The 25,673-nt window shown below is 41.6% G+C and overlaps 1 protein-coding gene across 12 annotated transcripts in view; it reads right to left on the bottom strand.

The window, feature by feature from the left end:
* Window positions 1-25,673, bottom strand: part of LOC106579599 (histone-lysine N-methyltransferase 2C) — a 339,418-nt gene that overhangs the window by 310,225 nt on the left and 3,520 nt on the right. For all 12 annotated transcript variants that reach the window (XM_014159658.3, XM_045702708.2, XM_082965973.1 and 9 more), the window contains exon 2: window positions 9,068-9,247. In XM_014159658.3, the coding sequence (XP_014015133.3) occupies window positions 9,068-9,246 (179 nt within the window). In that variant the 5' untranslated portion in view covers window position 9,247. The remainder of the gene's footprint in view (window positions 1-9,067; window positions 9,248-25,673) is intronic.

The following is a 25,673-nucleotide window of genomic DNA, read 5'->3' as shown; positions in this document are numbered from 1 at the left end:
ATAGTAAACCTGATATTGGTGAGTGCTAAACTTGCCGGGTGTCTAAATAGCTAGCCCGTGATGCCTGGGCTATGTACTTAGAATATTGCGAAATGTGCTTTCACCAAAAAGCTATTTTAAAATCGGACATATCGAGTGCATAGAGGAGTTCTGTATCTATAATTCTTAAAATAATTGTTATGCTTTTTGTGAACGTTTATCGTGAGTAATTTAGAAAATTGTTAGTGAATTCGCCGGAAGTTTGCGGGGGGTATGCTAGTTCTGAACGTCACATGCTAATGTAAAAAGCTGGTTTTTGATATAAATATGAACTTGATTGAACAAAACATGCATGTATTGTATAACATAATGTCCTAGGGTTGTCATCTGATGAAGATCATCAAAGGTTAGTGCTGCATTTAGCTGTCTTCTGGGTTTTTGTGACATTATATGCTAGCTTGAAAAATGGGTGTCTGATTATTTCTGGCTTGGTACTCTGCAGACAATCTAATGTTTTGCTTTCGTTGTAAAGCCTTTTTGAAATCGGACAGTGTGGTTAGATAAAGGAGAGTCTTATCTTTAAAATGCTGTGAAATAGTCATATGTTTGAAAAATTGAAGTTTTTGTATTTTTGAGGAATTTGTAATTCGCGCCACGCCTATCATTGGATATTGGAGCAGGTGTTCCGCTAGCGGAACGTCTAGATGTAAGAGGTTAAGACACTAACAGCTTACACACGATAGGCAATTAAGGTCACAGTTATGAAAACTTAGGGCACTAAAGAGGCCTTTCTACTGACACTGAAAAACACCAAAAGAAAGATGCCCAGAGTCCCTGCTCATCTGCGTCAACGTGCCTTATGCATGCTGCAAGGAGGCATGAGGACTGCAGATGTGGCCAGGCGTAACATCTTACAGCAAGAACTGGCAACTCTGGTGCAGTCCAAGAGGAGGAGATGCACTGCAGTACTTAATGCAGCTGGTGGCCACACCAGATACTGACTGTTACGTTTGATTTTGACCCCCCTTTGTTCAGGGACATATTATTCCATTTGTTAGTCACATGTCTGTGGAACGTGTTCAGTTTATGATTCTTGTTATGGTCATACAAATATTTACACACACACACACACACACACACACACACACACACACACACACCAGAAGAATACTAATAGACAAACATACCAGGAGCACACAGCATCACCCATATACACATTTTCCTAGGAAGTCAGTGGTGACAACATTTTAACACCAGTCATGTGTTTATGGCCCATAATCAGCCCAGGTGACAGTTTGTCTAGGCCAGCCAAGCTGTTACGAGTTCTTAATACCACTAAGTAGCGCCCAGGAGTTTTAAGACCCAATCTGAGACATTTTGGAATGTCCAATGGCCTTTTAAAATAAAACAATAATAATAATAATAATAAATAATAATAATAATAATAATAATAATATAGGCCTACATAAATACCTTATACAGTGTATTCCGAAAGTATTCAGACCTTGACTTCCCCACTTTGTTACTTTAGACTAATTAAAAAATATATTCTTTATTTTTCTCTTCAATCTAAACAAAATACCCAATATTTAAAATAAAAAACAGAAATACCATATTTACATAAGTATTCAGACCCTTTGCTATGAGACAAAATGTAGCTCAGGTGCATCCTGTTTCCATTGATCATCCTTGAGCTGTTTCTTCAACTTGATTGGAGTCCAACTGTGGTAAATTCTAGAGGTCGACCGATTATGATTTTTCAACGCCGATACCGATTATTGGAGGGCCTAGTAAGCCGGTACCGATTAATCGTCCGATTTAAAAAATAAAATAAAAAATACATTCATTTGTAATAATGACAATTACAACAATACTGAATGAACACTTATTTTAACTTAATATAATACTGCAATAAAATCAATTTAGCCTCAAATAAATAATGAAACATGTTCAATTTGGTTTAAATAATGCAAAAACAAAGTCTTGGAAAAGAAAGTAAAAGTGCAATATGTGCCATGTAAAAAAGCTAACGTTTAATTTCCTCTTGCTCAGAACATGAGAATATATGAAAGCTGGTGGTTCCTTTTCACGAGTCTTCAATATTCCCAGGTAAGATGTTTTAGGTTGTAGATATTATAGGAATATCTCTCTATACGATTTGTATTTCATATACCTTTGACTATTGGATGTTCTTATAGGCATTTTAGTCTTGCCAGTGTAACAGTATAGCTTCCGTCCCTCTCCTCGCTCCTACCTGGGCTCGAACCAGGAACACATCGACAACAGCCACCCTCGAAGCAGCGATACCAATGCAGAAGAAGGGAAAAAACTACTCCAAGTCTCAGAGCGAGTGACGTTTGAAACGCTATTAGCACGCACCCGGCTAACTAGCTAGCCATTGCACATCGGTTACACCAGCCTAATCTTGGGAGTTGATAGGCTTGAAGTCATAAACAGCTCAATGCTTGAAGCATTGCAAAGGGCTGCTGGTAAAACGCACAAAAGTGCTGTTTGAATGAATGCTTACGAGCCTGCTGGTGCCTACCACCGCTCAGTCAGACTGCTCTATCAAATATCAAATCATAGACTTAATTATAATAAACACACAGAAATACGAGCCTTAGGTCATTAATATGGTCGAATCCGGAAACTATCATCTCGAAATCAAAACGTTATTCCTGTTACATTGCACAATCTTCAATGTCATGTCATAATTCCGTACAATTCTGGCAAATTAGTTCGCAACGAGCCAGGTGACCCAAACTGTTGCATATACACTGACTCTGCGTGCAGTGAACGCAAAATGACACAATTTCACCTGGTTAATATTGCCTGCTAACCTGGATTTCTTTTAGCTAAATATGTAGGTTTAAAAATATATACTTGTGTATTGATTTTAAGAAAGGCATTGATGTTTATGGTTGGAGCAACGTGTACCTAAGCGATTATATGCAACGCAGGACAGGCTAGATAAACTATACTGCTCAAAATAAAGGGAACACTTAAACAACACATCCTAGATCTGAATGAAATAAATAATCGTATTAAATACTTTTTTCTTTACATAGTTGAATGTGCTAACAACAAAATCACAAAAATAATCAATGGAAATCCAATTTATCAACCCATGGAGGTCTGGATTTGGAGTCACACTCAAAATTAAAGTGGAAAACCACACTACAGGCTGATCCAACTTTGATGTCATGTCCTTAAAACAAGTCAAAATGAGGCTCAGTAGTGTGTGTGGCCTCCACGTGCCTGTATGACCTCCCTACAACGCCTGGGCATGCTCCTGATGAGGTGGGAGATGGTCTCCTGAGGGATCTCCTCCCAGACCTGGATTAAAGCATCCGCCAACTCCTGGACAGTCTGTGGTGCAACGTGGCGTTGGTGGATGGAGCGAGACATGATGTCCCAGATGTGCTCAATTGGATTCAGGTCTGGGGAACGGGCGGGCCAGTCCATAGCATCAATGCCTTCCTCTTGCAGGAACTGCTGACACACTCCAGCCACATGAGGTCTAGCATTGTCTTGCATTAGGAGGAACCCAGGGCCAACCGCACCAGCATATGGTCTCATAAGGGGTCTGAGGATCTCATCTCGGTACCTAATGGCAGTCAGGCTACCTCTGGCGAGCACATGGAGGGCTGTGCGGCCCCCCAAAGAAATGCCACCCCACACCATGACTGACCCACCGCCAAACCGGTCATGCTGGAGGATGTTGCAGGCAGCAGAACGTTCTCCACGGCGTCTCCAGACTGTGTCACGTCTGTCACATGTGCTCAGTGTGAACCTGCTTTCATCTGTGAAGAGCACAGGGCGCCAGTGGCGAATTTGCCAATCTTGGTGTTCTCTGGCAAATGCCAAACGTCCTGCACGGTGTTGGGCTGTAAGCACAACCCCAACCTGTGGACGTCGGGCCCTCATACCACCCTCATGGAGTCTGTTTCTGACCGTTTGAGCAGACACATGCACATTTGTGGCCTGCTGGAGGTCATTTTTCAGGGCTCTGGCCGTGCTCCTCCTGCTCCTCCTTGCACAAAGGCGGAGGTAGCGGTCCTGCTGCTGGGTTGTTGCCCTCCTACGGCCTCCTCCACGTCTCCTGATGTACTGGCCTGTCTCCTGGTAGCGCCTCCATGCTCTGGACACTACGCTGACAGACACAGCAAACCTTCTTGCCACAGCTCGCATTGATGTGCCATCCTGGATGAGCTGCACAACCTGAGCCATTTGTGTGGGTTGTAGACTCAGTCTCATGCTACCACCAGAGTGAAAGCACCGCCAGCATTCAAAAGTGACCAAAACATCAGCCAGGAAGCATAGGAACTGAGAAGTGGTCTGTGGTCACCACCTGCAGAACCACTCCTTTATTGGGGGTGTCTTGCTAATTGTCTATAATTTCCACCTGTTGTCTATTCCATTTGCACAACAGCATGTGAAATGTATTGTCAATCAGTGTTGCTTCCTAAGTGGACAGTTTGATTTCACAGAAGTGTGATTGACTTGGAGTTACATTGTGTTGTTTAAGTGTTCCCTTTATTTTTTTGAGCAGTGTAGTAATATCATCAACCACGTGTAGTTAACTAGTGATTATGATTGATTGATTGTTTTTTTTTAAGATAAGTTTAATACTAGCTAGCAACTTACCTTAGCTTCTTACTGCATTCGCGTAACCTCGTGGAGTGCAATGTAAAGCAGGTGGTTAGAACGTTGGACTAGTTAACCGTAAGATTGCAAGATTGAATCCCTGAGCTGACAAGGTAAAAATCTGTCGTTCTGCCCCTGAACAAGGCAGTTAACCCACCGTTCCTAGGCCGTCATTGAAAATAAGAATGTGTTCTTAACTGACTTTCCTAGTTAAATAAAGGTAAAAAAATATTACAATTTTAAAAATTTTTAAAAAAAAATAATAATCGGCGTCCAGAAATACCAATTTCCGATTGTTATGAAATCTTGAAATCGGCCCTAATTAAAATCGGCCATTCCGATTAATCAGTCGACCTCTAGTAAATTCAATTGATTGGACATGATTTGGGAAGGCACACACCTGTCTATATAAGGTCCCACAATTGACAGAAATATCCGTAGAGCTCCGAGACAGGATTGAGTCAAGGCACAGATCTGGGGAAGGGAACCAAAAAAATATCTGCAGCACTGACGGAGCTCTAGAATTCCTCTGTGGAGATGGGAGAAACTTCCAGAAGGACAACCTTCTCTGCAACACTCCAACAATCAGGGCTTTATGGAAGAGTGGCCAGATGGAAGCCACTCCTCAGTAAAAAAGGCACATAACAGCCCGCTTGGAGTTAGCTAAAAGGCACCTAAAGGACTCTCAGACCATGAGAAACAAGATTCTCTGGACTGATAAAACCAAGATTGAACTCTTTGGCCTGAATGCCAATCGTCATGTCTGGAGTAAACCTGGCACCATCCCTACAGTGAAGCATTGTGGTGGCAGCATGATGCTGTGGGGATGTTTTCAGCGGCAGGGACTGGGAGACTAGTCAGGATCGAGGGAAAGATGAACGGCGCAAAGTACAGAGAGATTCTTGATGAAAACCTGCTCCAGAGCGCTCAGGACGTCAGACTGAGGCGAATGTCCACCTTCCAACAGGACAACGACCCTAAGTACACAGCCAAGACAACGCAGGAGTGGATTCGGGACAAGTTTCTGAATATCCTTGAGTGGCCCAGCCAGAACCCGGAATTTAATCCGAGCTAACATCTCTGAAGAGACCTGAAAGACAGGTGTGCCAAGCTTGTAGCGTCATAACAATAAGACTCGAGGCTGTAATCGGTGCCAAAGGTGCTTATACAAAGTACTGAGTAAAGGGTCTGAATACTTAAGTAAATGTTTGTTTGGCAAATTGATAAAAACTATCTAAAAACCTGTTTTTACTTTGTCATTATGGGGTAGTGTGTGTGTAGATTGATGAGTTAAAAAAAACGATGAATTTTAGAATTAGGCTGTAATGGTCCCGTGTGGCTCAGTTGGTAGAGCATGGTGTTTGCAACACCAGGGTTGTGGGTTCGGTTCCCACGGGGGACCAGTACGGGGGGAAAAATTGTGAAATGTATGCATTAACTACTGTAAGTCGCTCTGGATAAGAGCGTCTGCTAAATGACTAAAATGTAAATATGTAACAAAATGTGGAAAAGTCAAGGAGACTGAATACTTCCCGAATGCACTGTACATATGCGTACACACACACACACACACACCTCGTTAGCTTAGTACAGCTGTCGTAGCCAATCATATGACTGTTGGTTGCATCCATAGCGCATGAATTTGAGTGGTTACATTTCTCTAGCCCCATCCCTTTATACCAAACCAAGTGGCGGGGCTGTCAAAAAGAACCTCAGGATTGTGGGTTCTCAGTTGGCGTTTCTATCCAACACTATGTATATGAAAGGCAACAAACTGGAAATACACTAAGGCAGCCGCTTGCTTGCTTGCTTGTTAGGCAGCCGCTTGCTTGCTTGCTTGTTAGGCAGCCGCTTGCTTGCTTGCTTGTTAGGCAGCCGCTTGCTTGCTTGCTTGTTAGGCAGCCGCTTGCTTGCTTGCTTGTTAGGCAGCCGCTTGCTTGCTTGCTTGTTAGGCAGCCGCTTGCTTGCTTGTTAGGTAGTTGCTCCCGAGGAGGCGTACATACGGTACCGTGGCACTGTTAGCGTGCAAAGCACCATCAGCTATGCGGCCCTATGGCGTTTCTACCTGCAGTGTCAGGTGCCATGCTAATCAAACTCAAATCAAATTTTAATTGTCATATGCGCTGAATACAACAGGTGTAGACCTTACCGTGAAATGCTGAATACAACAGGTGTAGGTCAACCTTACTGTGAAATGCTAACTTACAAGAACCTTAACTCTATTTCTTGAACTGCGTTGTTGGTAAAGAAAATATTTACTAAATAAACTAAAGCATAAAATAATAACGAGGCTACCGTAATTTCCGGACTATTAAGCGCACCTGAATATAAGCCGCACCCACTGAATTTAAAAAAAGATTATTTTGAACATAAATAAGCCGCAGGTGCCTACCGGTACATTGAAACAAATGAACTTTACACAGGCTTTAACGAAACACGGCTTGTAACAAAAATAAATAGGCTTTAACGAAACACAGCTTGTAACAATTTTTTTTTTATTAGCTGTAAGCTTTAGTTGTCTTTTTGCACCGAGTCAATTCCTCACGCTGCTGTTTCCAACGTCTTATCATCGACTCATTAAGACCAAGCTCCCGTGCAGCAGCTCTATTTCCTTTTCCAACAGCCAGATCAATCGCCTTCAACTTGAAAGCTGCATCATATGCATTTCTCCGTGTCTTTGCCATGAGGGTGACAAAATGACTACCGTAATCAGAATGATGGGAAGTTTGAGAGCGCTCGATTTAATCTAAACAGTAAATAAAAAAGTTGTTTGACCTTAACCCGTTCGGCAATTTCATTGGTCTAATGAAAGCTTCATGCCGCCAAAAAACTGAGCACGTCACAGAATGTGTTTTTTTGGAGAGAAAAAATAATTGAAAGCCGGAAAAATCCATATATTAGCCGCGTCATTGTTGAAGCCGCGAGGTTCAAAGCCTGGGAAAAAAGTTGCGGCTTATAGTCCGGAATTTACGGTATATACAGGGGGTAGCGGTACCGAGTCAATGTTCGGGGGTACAGGTAAGTCGAGGTAATATGTACATGTAGGTAGGGGTAAAGTGACTGTGCATAGATAATAAACAGCGAGTAGCAGCGGTGTAAAAACCACCTAGCATTTAGGTCCAGGATGGCAGGAAGCTTGGCCCCATTGATGTACTGGGCAGTACGCACTACCCTCTGTAGAGCCTTACGTTCGGATGCCGAGCAGTTGCCATACTAGGCAGTGATGCAACCGGTCAGGATGCTCTCGATGGTGAAGCTGTAGAACTTTTTGAGTATCTGGGGACCCATGCAAAATATTTTCAGTCTCCTGAGGGGGAAAAGGTGTTGTCGTGCCCTCTTCACGACTGTCTTGGTGTGTTTGGACCATGCTAGTTTGTAGGTGATGTGGACACCAAGGAACTTGAAACTCACAACCCGCTCCACGTTAATGGGGGCCTGTTCGGCCCGTCACATTAGTAGGAAGTAACCAAGCACACCCTCCATCTGAAGATCAAATCCCCTCCCCAAAATGTTACAGTGTACTCCTTCTCCATGTCATTTGAGCAGTCCATCTCCTACAGTTCTTCCAGATTGGTTTTGTTGTGCACTGATAGAAGGTAGCCACATAAGAATGACATTAGACCAATAAGACACCAGGATGAAAGCAATACTTTCTCTCCTTTATGAGTCTTGCCACGTGAAAAGATAAAAGTGGGGATATCTCGGAGACAAAAATGTAACAACCAAAAGAGGAAAAACATTAATAGCCGCGTACATTGTTCGTTTCTAGGCAGCATCTCCTTGTGTGCCTCGCGGTCGCTAAGCTTCCTCAGTGCTAATGCACCTCAAAACACTTGAGTGGCTCCTCGAGGTGGAATCGGTGCATAGCTTAGCTCCACGTCACGCTTCGTGATTCTGCTTCCCTCTCCAAACACACACAAATCCCCATCCCCACGTGTAATGTTTGGGGTTAACTTGAGTTATCCCTGCAGCCACATCAGCGCACATGCCCTTCCTTGCACTCGTATGATTCATTTGGGAGGCCTAGTAGTGAGTAGCAGATGTAATAATTCATGGTACTTAATAAATTTATTTAGTGGGCCTATGGGGTTGTGGGGATGAGGTAGGGTGATTATTATCAACAACAAAAAAGCTGCTTTGAAAGAAATGGCAAGATTGAGCTTAAACCAGCCACAGAGAGATCAGTCGGTAGACTTAATGGTGTTTTATCCTCTACAATATGAATTAAACATTTACATCTCACTACCACCAAAAACAAAGACCCCCTCCAGAACAACTAAACTGCATAGTAAAATACATCAAAAAGGATAACATAAGACTGGCCAAATGCCACACGGCCCAGTGAAACCATGGAGGGCGATACCATCAGCAAAGCAGTCAAACCCAAGCACAGGCACCTCCCACTAAGCATCACATCAAGGTTAGAGCGAATGGGACCTACTTCTTTTGAGGTGTGGGTACTCGCGTGGGCGCGCCTGCATCCTTACGAGGCCGGCCACGGGGGCGCCTGTCTGTGGAGGCAGGGGAGGGGCTGTCTGAGGGGGAGCCCCCCCCAGTGCTGCTCAGGGGAGGAGACGGTCCGTGGTCAGAGGGATCCAGACTCTTGTACTCTGATGACATTCTGTGGACCGGGATGGAGAGCATAGGGAAGAGAACGAGAGAGAGATTATTTATTAAATCATGGACAATGGAGATATGCAAAATGTGTCTTGCTAGTGAAGATGACAAACTGTATTGTAAATGTGACCTGTTTTAGTATACTATGAGACAGTGGACTTCTGAAATCCCAACAACCACCAATGTCTGTCATCTCTCCGTGTCCACCAGTTTGACACATGGATAATGGCAATGAATGCCAATATTTTATGCCATAGAGATCTTTCAATGCAACATATTCCATTTCCAAACCTGCTTGGACCAGTGCCCGGGCTAGTTCAGCAAATCACCTTTTGTTATATTCCCCACCAGCCAATCCGATTTAACTAATCAAGAGCTTGATGATTAGTTTACTAGGTGAATCAGGCATACTGGTTCAAAAGTTAGAGAAGTTTCTTTCAGTTGATGCATGTTAACTTCACATGCCTCAAGATGCGAAGCATGCAAAAACACACAAATAAAAGGGGCCAGGATGTAAGTCACTGTCACATCACTCCTACTCAACTTTGACTAGCAAATTTGCTGAGGTTACCACCACCTATCTAGCCCACTAACAACTAGTTTCAAGTTCATGTCACATGCACAAGTACAGTGAAATGCTTTTTTAACAAGCATTAACTCCAACAATGAAGTAATCCATAATGTATACTGAACAGAAATACTCAAAATAATAGAACAATCTCTAAGATTTTACCAAGTTAAAGTTCATATGAAGAAATCAGTCAATTGAAATAAATAAATTAGGCCCAAATCAACAGATTTCGCAACTGGGAATACAGATTTGATGGTCACAGAATGCTTTATATTTTTAAATGTATGGGCCTCACAATGCGTCTCAAATTGCCATAAAAAAATGCAATTGTGTTCATTGTCAGTAGCTTATGCCTGCCCATACCACAACCCCACCATGGGGCACTTTGTTCACGTTGACATCAGCAAACCACTGGCCCACACAATGCTATACACATGGTCTGCGGTTGGGAGGCCGATTGGACGAACTGCCAAATTCTCTACGACGTTGGAGGCAGCTTATGATAAAGAAATAAACATTCAAATTCAGCCCTCATTTATCTGTAGTCCACGATCATCTATTTTGTCTTGCTCACCTCAAAACATCTGTGTCATGTGACAAAACTGCACATTTTAGTGGCCTTTATAGTCCCCGGCAAAAGGTGGACCTGTGTAATGATCATGCTGTTTAATCAACTTCTTGATATGCCCCACCTGTCAGGTAGATGGATAATCTTGTTAAAGGAGAAATGCTCACTAACAGGGACGTAAACAAATTTCAGCAAAAAAACAGGAGAAAAATAAGATTTTTGTGCATACGAAAAATTTCAGGGATCTTTTATTTCAGCTCATGAAACATGGGACCAACACTTTAAATGTTGCGTTTATATTTTTGTTGAGTATATACACATCGCATTCAGAAAGTATTAGGACGGCTTGAGTTTCCACATTGTTACAGCCTTATTCTAAAATTAATTAAATTGTATTTTTTCCCCCTCAATCTACACACAATTCCCAATAAAGATAAAGCAAAAACAGGTTCATAGAAATCTTTGCAAACGTATTAAAAATACAAAAACTGATTAAATCGGTCGACTGCTAATTCAGAGACTTGTCCTGCAGCCACTCCTGCATTGTCTTGGCTGTGTGCTTAGGGTCGTTGTCTTGTTGGAAGGTGAACATTCGCCTTAGTCTGAGGTCCTGAGCACCCTGGTGCAGCTTTTCATCAAGTATCTCTGTACTTTGCTCCGTTCCACTTTCCCTCGATCCTGACTAGTCTCCCAGTACCTGTCGCTGAAAAACATCCCCACAGCATCATGCTGCCACCACCATGCTTCGCCGCAGGGACGGTGCCAGGTTTCCTCCAGAAATGACGATTGGCATCCAGGCCAAAGAGTTCAATGTTGGTTTCATCAGACCAGAGAATCTTGTTTCTCATGGTCTGAGAGTCCTTTAGGTGCCTTTTGGCAAACTCCAAGCAGGCTTTCATGTGCCTTTTACTGAGGAGTGGCTTCCATCTGGCCACTTTACCATAAAGGCCTAATTGGTGAAGTGCGGCATAGATGGTTGTCCTTCTGAAAGGTTCTCCCATCTCCACAGAAGACCTCTAGAGCACTGTCAGAGTGACCATCGGTTTCTTGGTCACCTCCCTGACCAAGGTCCTTCCCTCCAGATTTATCAGTTTGGCTGGTCAGCCAGCTCTAGGAAGAGTCTTTGTGGTTCTAAACTTCTTCCATTTAAGAATGATGGAGGCCACTGTGTTCTTGGGGACCTTCAATGCTGCAGAAATGTTTTGGTACACTTCCCCAGATCTGTGTCTCGATGAAATCCTGTCTCAAAGCTCTACGGACAATTCCTTCGACCTCATGGCTTGGTTTTTGCTCTGACATGCACGGTCATCTGTGGGACCTTTTATAGACAAGTGTGTACTTTTCCAAATCATGTCCAATCAATTGAATTTACCACAGGTGGCCTCCAATCAAGTTGTAGAAACATCTCAAGGATGATCAATGGAAACAGGATGCACCCGAGCTCAATTTTGTGTCTAATAGCAAAGGTTCTGAATATGCATGTAAATATGCTATCCGTTTATTTTTATTAATTATCAAACATTAAAAAAAAAAAAAAATAATTCGCTTCGTCATTATGGGGAATTGTGTTTAGATTGTAATATTGCCATACCAAGCAGTGATACAGCCAGTCAAGATGCTCTCAAATGGTACAACTGAGGATTTGAGGGCCCTTGCTAAACAGTTAACCTCCTGAGGGGGAAGAGACGCTGTTGCACCACCTTCACGACTGTGCGGTTGTATGGACCTTTTTAAGGTAAGTGATTTGGACACAAGAACTTGAAGCGCTCAACCTGCTCAACTGCAGCCTCCCCCTGTCGTACACGATCAGCTCCTTGGTCTTACTGGCGTTGAGAGGTTGTTGTTCTAGCCCCACACTGCCAGGTCACTGACCTCCTCCCTGTAGTCTCATCGTCGCCAGTGATCAGGCCTACCACCATTGTGTCGTCAGCAAACTTGGTGGTGGTGGAGTCATGTGTGCCTACACAGTCATGGGTGAACAGGGAGTACTAAGCACACGCCCGTGTTGAGGGTCAGTGTGGCGGAGGTGATGTTGCCTAAATTCACCACCTGGGGTCGGCCCGTCAGGAAGTCCAGGATCCAGTTGCAGAGGGAGATGTTCAGTCCCAGGGTCCTCAGCTTGGTGACAAGCTTGGAGGGGACAATTGTGTTGAACGCTGAGCTGTAGTCAATGAAAAGCATTCCCACATAGGCATTGCTCTTATCGAGGTGGATGAGGGTAGTGTGGAGTGCAATTGAGATCGCATCATCTATGGATCTGTTGGGGCGGAATGCAAATTAGAGTTGGTCTAGGGTGATGGAGTTGATGTGCGCCATAACCAGCCACTCAAAGCACTTCATGTTTACAGATGTGAGTGCTACAGGGCGGTAGTCATTGTGGCATGAAGCATTAAAGTTCATAGAAACAGGAATGGTGGTCATTATAAAACATGTTGGGATTACAGACTGGGACAAGGAGAAGTTGAAAATGACCATGAATATTCCTGCCAGCTGTTCTGCGCATGCTCTGAGAATGCGCCCTGGAATACCATCTGGCCCCCCAACCCTGCGTGTATTGACCTGATTGAAGACTTTTATTACGTCGGCCTCGGAGAGCAAGATCAGCCAATCTTCTGGGTTAGTGGAGACCCTCACACCTGGCACAATGTAGTTACTGTCAAAGCGTGCCTAAAATGTATTGAGTTTGTCTGGTAGAAAGGCATCGGTTGGGCAGATCATGTCTGGGTCTTCCTTTTTAACCCATAATGGGCTGTAGCCCCTGACAAAAGTGGCAGGTGTCAGAGCCTGTGTAATATGATTCCACCTTATTCCTATATTGTCCTTCTTGTTAGACGACTCTGGAGGTCATAGTGGGACTTCTTGTACTTGTTCCTGTCCTCAGCCGTAGCATCAGGGTTGTCTGCGATAGCCCTGTGTGCAGTAGACCTACCCTTTAGTTTAGCGCCAACCTCAGTTTTAATCCAAGACTGAGTGGGGAAGCAGCAAACCGTAACTGTGGGGACGTTGTCGATGCACTTCCTAATGAAGCCGGTGGTTAGCTCAATGTTATCGACGGAGTCCAACGCCAGCAAAGCGGTCCTGGAGACCATTTCTGAACTGAGAGAGTCATGGGTGATTTCTGTTTGAGCTACTTCTTGTAAACAGGAAGCAGGAGTACGGAGTAATGATCTGATTTGCTTGTGGGTAGAATAACAGTAGTCTTTATTGCCCCTAGTGGCGAGGGAGACGTGTTGATGAAAGTCACGATAACAGCTGAAAACTCCCTCGGGAGATGAGTGTTGGTTAAATGCCATGAGGTATTCCAAGACGGGTGAACAATGGGCCGACAGTTGAACAAGTTAATGCAGAAGCAAACCCACCCCTCCTCTCGATTTCCCCCGACTCCACTGTCCTATCATTACGGTGAATGACGAATCCATCGAGTTGGACTGCCATGGGGGGGGGGGGGGGGTCTTGTCTGAGACTAATGTTTCAGAAAAGCAGAGAACATTGTAGAGTGTCTCTCTGGTAGCAAATCTGTGATCGGAAGTCATCCATCTTATCATCATCAAGTGGCCAGTAGAACGGAGGGAAGAGGTGACCGGTTCTCCTGTCACCTTAATCTGAACCCGGAATTGAGTTAAGCAACTGCCGAGCTGATGTTCAAAAGTTCTTGTCAGTTGTAAGAAATGATACATTTAGAGAAATTAAGGTAAAAATAAACAAAAGATACACAAAATAGCAAAGTTGGGTCAGAGCTTGCAAAACGGCCGCCATCCAGTACGGTGCCACTGTATTTTTAACCACAGAACACAGCAGATTTAGCTACCACTATTAGCTTAGCTACCACCATTAGCTACCACCATTAGCTACCACCATTAGCTACCACCATTAGGAACTGAGAAAATTGACAGTAGCAACTGCAACAACTGCTCGGTGAAAGGCACAACTGGAAGAGCTCTTCCACAAGAAAGAGGGAAAGAAAGAAAACCTTACAACAACAAAAAAGACAACGAGGTGAGGGCAGCGTTGCCGAGACCAGCTGTGCGAAGCCTCGTGTTGAGGGACTTCTACAGTGCCTTCAGAAAGTATTCATACCCATTGACTTATTCCATATTTTGTTGTGAATTCCAAGTGATTGCGTTTTAGAAAAAAACTATTCCCCATTATGACAAAGTTGTGTTTTTTTTAGGAAATGTATTGAAAAAGTAACTAATTTACATAAGTATTCACACCCGTGTTAATATTTTGTAGAAGCACCTTTGACAACGATTACAGCTGTAAGTATTTCTGGGTAAATCTTAAATCTTTCCACACCTGGATTGTGCAACATTTGCCCATTATTCTTTTTCAAAATTGTTCAAGCTCTGCCATATTGGCTGTTGATCATTCACAGACAACCATTTTCAGGTCTTGCCATAGAATTTCAAGTAGATCAAAGTCCAAACTGTAACATTGCCACTCAGGAGCATCCACCGTCTTCTTGGTAAACAACTCCAGTGTAGATTTGGCCTTGTCCTGCTGAAAGGAATTCATCTCCCAGGTGTCTTTTTATCCTGAAAAACTCCCCAGGCCTCAATGATTATAAGCATACCTATAACATGATGGAACCACCATATTTTCAAGCATAGTGGACAGTGATAATCAGTAATGTGTTGTATTGGATTTGCCCCAAAACATAACTTTATGTCCTGAATACAAAGTGTTAATTGCTATGGCACATTTATTTTTTAGTATTTGCTTAGTGCCTTGCTGCAAGCAGGATGCATGTTTTGGAATATTTTTTTCTTCTGTAAAGGCTTCTTTCTTTTCAATTGCCAATTAGTTTAGTATTGTGGAGTAACTACAGTGTCATTGATCCGTCCACAGTTTTATCCTAAACCAGCCAATAAAAACAATTTAAAAAAAACTGTTTTAAAGTCACCAGCAGCCTCAGTGAAATCCCTGAGCGGTTTCCTTCCTCTCCGGCAACTGAGTTAGGAAGGACACCTGTATCTTTGTAGTGACTGGGTGTATTGATACACCATCCAAAGCATAATTATTAACTTCACCATGCTCAAAGGGATATTCAACATTTTTGCTTTTCAATCTTTTAACCCATCTACCAATAGGTGCCCCTCTTTGCAAGGCATTGGAAAACCTCCCTGGTCTTTGTGGTTGAATCTGTGTTTGAAATTCAATGCTCGACTGAGGGACCTTACAGATAATTGTATGTGTGGGGTACAGAGATGAGGAAGTCGTTAAAAAAAAAAAAAATCATGTTAAACACTTATTGCACACAGAGCGAGTCCATGCAACTTAAGTGATATATTAAGCACATTTTTACACCTGAACTTATTTACGCTTGCCAAAACAAAGGGGTTGAATCCTTATTGACTGAAGACATTTCAGCTGTTAATAAAAAATGTACTAAAAAAATAAAATAAATATTGTGTTTAGGCCAGAGACAAAGAATCTCAATTGAATCCATTTTAAATTCAGGCTGTAACAACAGAAAGAGGGAAAAAGTCAATGGGTGGAAATACTTTCTGAAGGCACTGTACGTGCTCTACTGAGCACTGCTGAAATTAATTTAGCCATTTAGTTCAGCACAGTCATCCTGGGGTGGAGAATGAAAATGAGAAAGAGAGGAGAGAGAAGAAATAGGAGGGCGCCCCGCTGTGCGTATGTACCGGTGCTTATTTTAATATTGATTTAACACGAGGGTTTTAACAGGTTTTGAATGCACTGCTAAAGCCAAGTGGCTGCTCAGCCTCACACCGTCGCTGGGCAGACCACAAACACCCTAAGACATGAGCATGCTGGTTTGTTTGAAACATAGGCCTATGTGCCTATGGCACCAGAAACGGAAGTTGGTTCGTACACATCTATGACACATCACAGACCCCCCCCCCCCCCCCCCCCCCCAACAGCAAGACCTTTGGGACATCACTGAACGTACTAACATGGGTTCCCACATTTAAGGACAGATGTGGTTGTTTGTGACATGTGGGTGCCCTGGCCCTGCTTGTTTGCTATTTCAGAACACACCCTCTTCCCTTCTTTTCTCCCCCTCGCTAGACTCCCAGCCAATCAGAGTACAGAAATGTTCCTCTTGTTCAGTCCCTCCTTGGCTCAGTCTGCACAGATCTTATCTGACGTAGTGTTGTAGATTTGGCCTACAGAAGAGGCCGGTGCTAGAGAAAGTAATCTATTCCAAAAAGGGAGAAGGATATTCCACAATCTTGGGGACAAAATGTTATTAAATCTAGATGAAAAACAAGTGATATTTCCTAAAGCCGTATTTGTTTCAGTAAAACATTTGATGTAGTGTAAGAAACATTTGGCGTAAATCATCACTCACCATAATGGCCTATCATGGCAATAAGCCCCTTGAAATTGTATGAGTAATCAAAAATATTAACATCTTGGATGTATAGGTATTTCATGTAAAGTACCAGAAGAAAGTTTGGACACACCTACTAATTCAAGAGTTTATTTTTACTATTTTCTACATTTTAGAATAATAGTGAAGATGGAAAAACTATGAAATAAGACATTGAATTATATAGTAACCAAAAGTGTTAAATCAAAATATATTACATATGAGATTCTTCAAAGTAGCCACCCTTTGCCTTGATGTACTCTTGGCATTTTCTCAACCAACTTCACCTGGAATAAATTTTCCAACAGTCTTGAAAGAGTTCCAACATATGCTGAGAACTTGTTTGCTGCTTTTCCTTCACTCTGCGGTCCAACTCATCCCAAACCACCTTAATTGGGGTAGGGCTCAGCTGATTGTGGATGCCAAATCATCTAATGCAGCACTCCATCACTCTCCTTCTTGGTCAAATAGCCCTTACGCAGTCTGGAAGCGTGTTGGGTCATTGTCCTGTTGAAAAACAAATGATAGTCCCACTAAGCGCAAGCAGATGGGATGGCGTATCACTGCAAAATGCTGTGGTAGCCATGCTGGTTGAGTGTGCCTTCTAAATAAATCACTGACAGTGTCACCAGAGAAGCACCCCCACACCCATGCTTCACGGTGGGAACTACACATGCGGAGATAATCCGTTCACCTACTCTGCGTCTCACAAAGACACGGCAGTTGGAACCAAAAATCTCAAATTTGGAACCATCAGACCAAAGGACAGATTTCCACTGGTCTAATGTCCATTGCTTGGGTTTCTTGGCCAAAGCAAGTATCTCCTTATTATTGGTGTCCTTTAGTAGTGGTTTCTTTGCAGCAATTCGACCATGAAGGCCTGATTCAGGCAGTCTCCTCTGAACAGATGATGTTGAGATGTGTCACTTGAACTCTGAAGCATTTATTTGAGCTGCAATTTCTGAGGCTGGTAACTCTGGGTCTTCCTTTCCTGTGGCGGTGCTCATGAGAGCCAGTTTCATCATATCGCTTGATGGGTTTTGCGACTGCACTTGAAGAAACGTGCAAAGTTCTTGAAATTTTCCAGATTGACTGACCTTCGTGTCTTAAAGTAATGATGGACTGTCGTTTCGCTTTGGTTATTTGAGCTGTTCTTGCCATAATATGGACTTGGTCTTTTACCAAATAGGGTTATCTTCTGTGTACCATCCATCCCTACCTTGTCACAACACAACTGATTGGCTAAAACGCACTAAGGAGGAAAGAAATTCCACAAATTAACTTTTAACAAGGCACACCTGTTAATTGAAATGCATTCCAGGTGACTACCTTATGAAGCTGGTTGAGAGAATCCCAAGAGTGTGCAAAGCTGTCATCAAGGCAAAGGGAGGTGATTTAGAAAAATCTCAAATATATTGTGATTTGTGAAACACTTTTTTGGTTACTACATGATTCTATGTGTTATTTCATAGTCTTGATGTCTTCACTATTATTCTACAATGTAGAAAATAGTAAAAATAAAGAAAAACCCTGGAATGAGTAGGTGTCCAAACTTTTGACTGGTACTGTATATGCATTTGATGTGTGTGTGTGTGGTCTGCCAGGTTGCATGTCTCACTCTTGAACTAGATCATCCCATCGAAGACAATCTGTTGTGTTTGTCAATTTGTCTTGAAGGATGGTCAGGATGTGTGTTGCATTAGTTGAACAAAAACAGGGAAACATTTGAAATGGAGAAACACATTTCTTAAGACTCATTCTGGGGTGTATTCAGGAAGGTGAAACAATTTTAGGAACAATGCAAACATAAACGTAATGAAGTTAACTATTTTGAATTACTAACCAGAATCCCTATTCTACACTATAGGCCTACCGTTCTACCTCAACGTTCTGTATGTTGCACTCTTAAAACAGGCCCCTAAAACTTCACATTTCTTCTTACTGAATGCAGAAAAGGTTGCACAAGGAAGCATTAGTAGGAGGGGCCTGCAAGCAGCAAAGTGGGTGCTGACAGTTCTCTCAGCTAATTTAACAAGCACGACCATCACTGACACCACCGCTTGCATTCTGCTCTTGAAACGATAGCTTTTCAGAGTGGAAGACCAGTGTGCACATTTTAAAACTCAAGGCTTTTCCGAATGTAATTTTGTCTTTCAAAGACTTGCTGGAAACCACTGCATAGCCTACATTTAAGTTACCAATTTGACACCCTAAGGATGACACTTTGCCAACTTCAACGTTAAGGGTAGCTACCAAGCAATTATCTTCAGAATATGCCTATTCACAGATAATTCTGAGTCATTTCCATGTAAAAGGACACGTGAACAACATGTTAAGTTCATAGAAGCATGTCAAATTGGATGTCAAATAAAAGCTAAGAGTATATATATTTTAGAAATTAAGGCACATTCACATTTTACAGCAATTATCCATACAAAAAAAAAATAGGAATAAGCAAATGCTTTGATTTCTGGTTACAATTATGGAAAAGAAGAACATCTACCACAAAAAGTCTAAAAGTATTAGAAATATATCAAAACAATAATTAAGTAAAGAATCCTGCCAACTATCAACAACTGTTCTGCCTTTTGTAAGTTTAAGAAACATTGTCTTGTGTCTTGACATTCAGTTGCCAAAAACCCACATATCTTTAAGATATTTTCTAAGTTCTCTACCTCATGAAAGGAGAATAATGAATGCTCACAGAAGTAACAAGGTAGACCAATCAATTAGTGTTATTACTGATATCAATTTAGTAAAAAAAATAAAAAAATAAAAATTGGTAACTGAATTTCTGCAATTGAATTGGCTACAATGGGAAATCAGTCCCAAACCAGCAGTGGTATCTAGAGAAGTGGGTATATTCTAAATTGCCCCCAAGAAAATCCAGAACGACCAGCTCGGAGAAGGAAAGGCACCATGTGAAAATTATAAGAAACAGTGACATACACTCTGAATGACCTAACATTATAAATCCCATATTGGACTTTCAGTCAGGCCAACTATTGAAACAGATAAATGAGGCTGACAACTGAGTCAGACATTTTTGGCAGATTTTTCCCTTTTTATTCCGATTATTCAGATTTATGCTGTCAAAGTCACTTTTGAATAGAAAAACAACATTGGATGTTCTAAGTTCATAATGCATAAACCACATCAGCAGAACACTTGAGGTCTGGGAAAACTAACACACTTAGATTTTTTGGTGTAGTTACCCTTTAATTCAAGTGCACAGGCACCTACCATTGTTTTTTGGTTAGCAGTGTTTCAATAGTGCACATGAGATGGAGTTTGCAAAACAAATGGCCACTGGCTTGATGCAAATAATGATATCATTCTGCCAGGTAGCCATAGTTGACTTTGTAGCTAGTTAACATTTAATAAAGAAGGTTTTTGGGAAAGCCTTTCCAGAAGACGAAGACTGTTAGGCCTATCATTAGCATAGCATCATTATGTTTTCTGTTCCTTAATTGTTTGAAACCTGGAAGTTTTACTTCATATGAGGCATAGCTTACTTTGCTTCAAAGTAGCCTATAGCCAAAATCCCACCACAGAAACACGGAGGCAATTATTTTATAAAGACTTCCTTATGTGTTCTCCGGTTCTATTGGTTTTCTTTCAACTTGCTTTCATTGTCTAGCAGCCAAAAGCATTATCCTAGCCATATTAGCAACCCATTATAGTTGTTGCATCTTTAGATCTCACCTCTTTCTAAGGATATTTCCATCTCTGTCCATGAAACTGCTCGCATGTAAAGTGTGCATTTTAAAACAGTGTTTTCCCACAATCGCCCATAGGCCTACCCCCATGTGCACATTGCTGCAACTAAAATGTGAAGAAATAATTAAGGTTCATACACATTTAGAAATATTGAATTTCATGACTTTTAACCAAATGTCCATTACCAACAATTGGCGGCATCTCTATGTACCTGGGTTACTGTTAGTGTGCGTAACCTGATTAGGGTGTGCACCCACGGTGCTCAGGATGACAGATATCCCATTTAGATTATGGTAAATCATAAACAGAACATGCAAGTCGAGGATGCAACAATGTGCGGTCCTTCTTACCTAATTCTGATGTTAGAATAACTGTCCACATTTACTTTCTCAACCAACATGATGAGTAACAAATAGAAAATAATTGGCTCCACAGATATGGTCTGATTTTGGTAAGACATGCCTCATAATATACTGTAAACCATTCACCTTTCAAACAATTAAGTATAGGTTTTCAAAATGCATACTGCCTCCAGTTCATTGCAAAGTGATGTGTGACGCACTGATGAAGCCTGGATTCCGTTGCCAATGCATTTGCTGTTTGAGATGCTATAAACAGCAGCTCTAGAGCTTTGACAGATTTTCCAAAGGCTCTGTTTCTGTATGCTGTACCCGTGTGATAAATAAGATGCATAACGAATATACTGTACACAAGTGCCAATTTAATGCCACTAAATTATGCAAATTAACCTGTAGACTGATAAGCATGACCAGTCAAATGTATTTCAAACAATAGGCTAAAAAGCATTATTTTGCATTGGAATTTTCTCTTCTTGTTTGTCCAGCGCCAATTTTATTTTGGCGGTTTCTCTAAAAAAAAAAATCTGCCAAAAGCTACCTATTACCAGCTAACTGAAACCCTGCTATGTACGTATAAAAAAAAACAAAAAAAAAAACAAGTATGAATAATGTAATATTGACTCGAGGAGGCTGCTCTTTGATCCCATCTCCTGTCATTGTGCAAGGCTCTTAACCACCTCCCCAAAGTAGAATACCTGTTAGGCAACTATATAAAAACAAGTTCTGGGTGTATAGGCATTTGATCAAGCCCTGCTCAAAATACATCAGAGCCAGTTTATCGAGTTCCGATTGAGCAGCTATTTTCTAAAATGTGGTATGTGAGAGGGGGACTGGAATAAAAGCCTGCACACCCATAAACTATACTGGAAGATGGTTGACCACCCTTGATGTATAACATTTCAACCAAATAAGTTATGCTAACTAGCAAGCTAGCTAGCACACAGTGTCGATAACTATCAAGCTAGCTAGCACAACAGACATGACGCTAGGACAACACTGTGTGCTAGCTAGCTTGATCGTTATCAACACTGTAAGGCGTGGACAACCGGTAGACAGTGTCCTTTGCCTCCGCCTGTCGGGCACGGTTCTCTCCTGTAAACAGCAGGTGGGGGCGACAGTGTCCTAGGTAGCAAGCTAACACATGGTGTTGCTAACTAGCTAGCACACTGTGTCTCAACCAGCCTCCCGCCTGCTGTGCTAGCGGGAGGCGGGGGCGACCAGTAGACAGTGTCCTTTTCCCCCGTCTTTCTGGCAATGTTTTCCCGCAGTTCTGTTAACGACGGTGAGGGCAGGTGGGAGAAAAGGACAATGTCTACCGCTAGCTAACAAGGACTATGGTAGGCGGGGGCGAAAAAAATGTATTTCCCATTTGACCCACATTGGTGTCACAAGGATGAAGATGTTGTGCTTGAAATGGGGAGATCCAATGTCTCATACATTGGATTCCTAAAATCAAGAGGAAGTATCTACAAAACAAGTTGAAGCCACATAATCCAAAATAATATATTTGATGTTGCCTTTATTTTGGATTATGTGGCTTCAACTTGTTTTGCAGATACTTCCTCTTGATTTTAGGAATCCAATGTATGAGACATTGGATATAGAGATATATATATATATATAAGCGTTAAAAGACATGTCCTCACTGTCAACTGCGTTTATTTTCAGTGAACTTAACATGTATAAATATTTGTATGAACATAAGATTCAACAACTGAGACATAAACCGAACAAGTTCCACAGACATGTGATATATATATATATGTGATATATATATGAGAGATAGAGAGAGAGAGAGAGAGAGAGAGAGAGATAGAGAGAGATAGAGAGAGATAGAGAGAGATAGAGAGAGATAGAGAGAGATAGAGAGAGATAGAGAGAGATAGATAGAGATAGAGAGATAGAGAGAGAGATAGATCTATTTTTTTTTTTTTATTATTATTATTATTTTTAAATAAACATTCTGATCTGTTCCATCAGCCTCATTTATTGATATGGCATATACCTCCACTAGACTACTTTGATAAGCATTGTGGGGATTAAGTGAGTATACATAATGCCCAATGAAAAATAAGTGGGTATACAAACGCATACCCCTCCACCACTGCAAACCAGTTGGGTTTACACGATTGGACAGCACAGTACACAGTAGAGCACATATATACAGTTGAAGTCGGAAGTTTACGTACATTTAGGTTTGAGTCATTAAACCTGTTTTTCAACCACTCTACAAATGTCAAAGATAATTCTTAGGTGGTAATAAACATCTTCAGAACTGCCATAGTGTAGGGGAAATATCAAACTAATTTATGAAATAGGAACAAATATATAGAAAATGTGTATTTGTTTCTGTAGACCATTGTAGGCCATGCAGTATGCAAAATGATACAATATAGAAATGCATTTGGTCTTCAGACAAGTACACTCAAAGAAACACGTACAGTTGAAGTCGGACGTTTACATACATTTAGGTTGGAGTCATTAACTTCTCTAAGGTAGGGGGCAGTATTTTCACGGCCGGATGAAAACCCAAATTAAAAACGGCCTACTAATCGAGCCCAGGAACATGCATATTATTAGTAGATTTGGATAGAAAACACTCTGAAGTTTCTAAAACTGTCTGAGTGATGTCTGTGAGTATAACAGAACTCATATGGTAGGCAAAATCCTGAGAAAAATCTAAGCAGGAAGTGAGAATTCTGGTGCTTGTAGTCCTTTCAAGTCATTGCCAATCGAACACACGGTGAGTTAGGGTTCATTTTGCACTTCCTTCCACTAGATGTCAACAGTCTTTAGAAAGTTGTTTGAAGCGTCTACGATGAACAGAGACCGAATGAGAAGCCTGGGAAGTTTGTCACCCAGAGAATGACATCACTTCTTGGAGCGCGTTCATGAGGATGGATCCCTCCCATTCCAAAACCTTTTTCAAGACACAGGAACCATCCGGTTGAAATATTACTGAATCTTCACGTTCTGAAGGCCCTAAAGATTGATGTTTTACAACGTTTGAACGAACGTAAATACAACTTTTTTTTAAACATTTTGGAGCGACATCGTCCGCGCGCTTTCTACATTTGGAGTAGCTTACTGAACGCGCGAACAACAAGGAGTTATTTGGACATAAATTACGGACTTTATCGAACAAAACAACATTTGTTGTGGACCTGGGATTCCTGGAAGTGCCTTCTGATGAAGATCAAAGGTAAGGGAATATTTCTAATGCAAATTATGATTTTAGATGACTCCAAGATGGCGGCTATTTGTATAGCCTAGTGTATTTTTCTGAGCACAGTACTCAGATTATTGCAAAGAGTGCTTTCCTCGTGGAGCTTTTTTGAAATCTTTCATAGCGTTTGCTTAAAGGAGATGTTCATCTATAATTCTTTGAATGACAGTTTAATTTTGTATTAACGTTTATGACAAGTATTTTTGTAAATTGTGGCGCTGATTCACCGGCAGTATTTGAGGGAAAATATTTTCTGAACGTCACGCGCCGATGTAAAATGCTGTTTTTAGATATAAATATGAACTTTATCGAACAAAAAAATGCATGTATTGTATAACACAATGTCCTAGGAGTGTCATCTGATGAAGATCGTCAAAGGTTAGTGCTTCATTTAGCTGTGTTTTGGGTATTTGTGATGCATGCTAGTTGCTTAGAAAATGACTGTGTGGTTATTGTGTCGATGTACTCTCCTAACATAATCTAATGTTTTGCTTTCGCTGTAAAGCCTTTTGGAAATCGGACAACGTGGTTCGATTCAGGAGAAGTGTATCTTTAAAATGGTGTAACATAGTCCTATGTTTGAGAACTTTGAATTATGACATTTTGTGGTTTTAAATTTGGCGCTCTGATTTCTCACTGGCTGTTGAATAGGCTGGGACGATTTCGTCCCACCTTCCCTAGAGAGGTTAAAAAAATAGTTTTTCAACCACTCCACAAATTTCTTGTTAACAAACTATAGGTTTGGCAAGTCAGTTAGGACATCTACTTTGTGCATGACAAGTAATTTTTCCAACAATTGTTTAGAGACAGATTATTTCACTTATAATTCACTGTATCACAATTCCAGTGGGTCAGATGTTTACATACACTAAGTTGACTATGCCTTTTAACAGCTTGGACAATTCATGGCTTAAAAGCTTCTGATAGGCTAGTTGACATAATTTGAGTCAATTGGAGGTGTACCTGTGGATTTTTTTCAATGCCTACCTTCAAACTCATTGCCTCTTTGCTTGACATCATGGAAAAATCAAAAGAAAAATCGGCCAAGACCTCAGAAAAAAAAAAGTTGTAGACCTCCACAAGTCTGGTTCATCCTTGGGAGCAATTTCCAAACGCCTGAAGGTACCACATTTATCTGTACAAACAATAGTACGCAAGTATAAACACCATGGGACAATGCAGCCGTCATACCGCTCAGGAAAGAGACGTGTTCCGTCTCCTAGAGATGAACGTACGTTGGTGCGAAAAAAAAAGTGCAAATCCATCCCAGAACAACAGCAAAGGACCTTGTGAAGATGCTGGAGGAAACAGGTACATCCACAATAAAACGAGTCCTATATCGACATAACCTGAAAGGCCGCTCAGCAAGGAAGAAGCCACTGCTCCAAAACCGTCATAAAAAAGCCAGACTACGGTTTGCAACTGCACATGGGGACAAAGATCGTACTTTTTGGAGAAATGTCCTCTGGTCTGAGGAAACAAAAAACTGTTTGGCCATAATGACCATCGTTATGTTTGGAGGAAAAAGGGGGATGCTTGCAAGCCAAAGAACACCATCCCAACCTGCAGCATCATGTTGTGGGGAGGGCCTGGTGCACTTCACAAAATAGATGGCATCATGAGGGAGGAAAATTATGTGGATA

The sequence above is a fragment of the Salmo salar genome, chromosome 19 (assembly GCF_965601325.2).
Source record: "Salmo salar chromosome 19, fSalSal1, whole genome shotgun sequence".
NCBI lineage: Eukaryota > Metazoa > Chordata > Actinopteri > Salmoniformes > Salmonidae > Salmo > Salmo salar.
The sequence above is the reverse complement of the archived record's forward strand: the minus strand, read 5'-3'. Positions and strand labels throughout refer to the sequence as shown.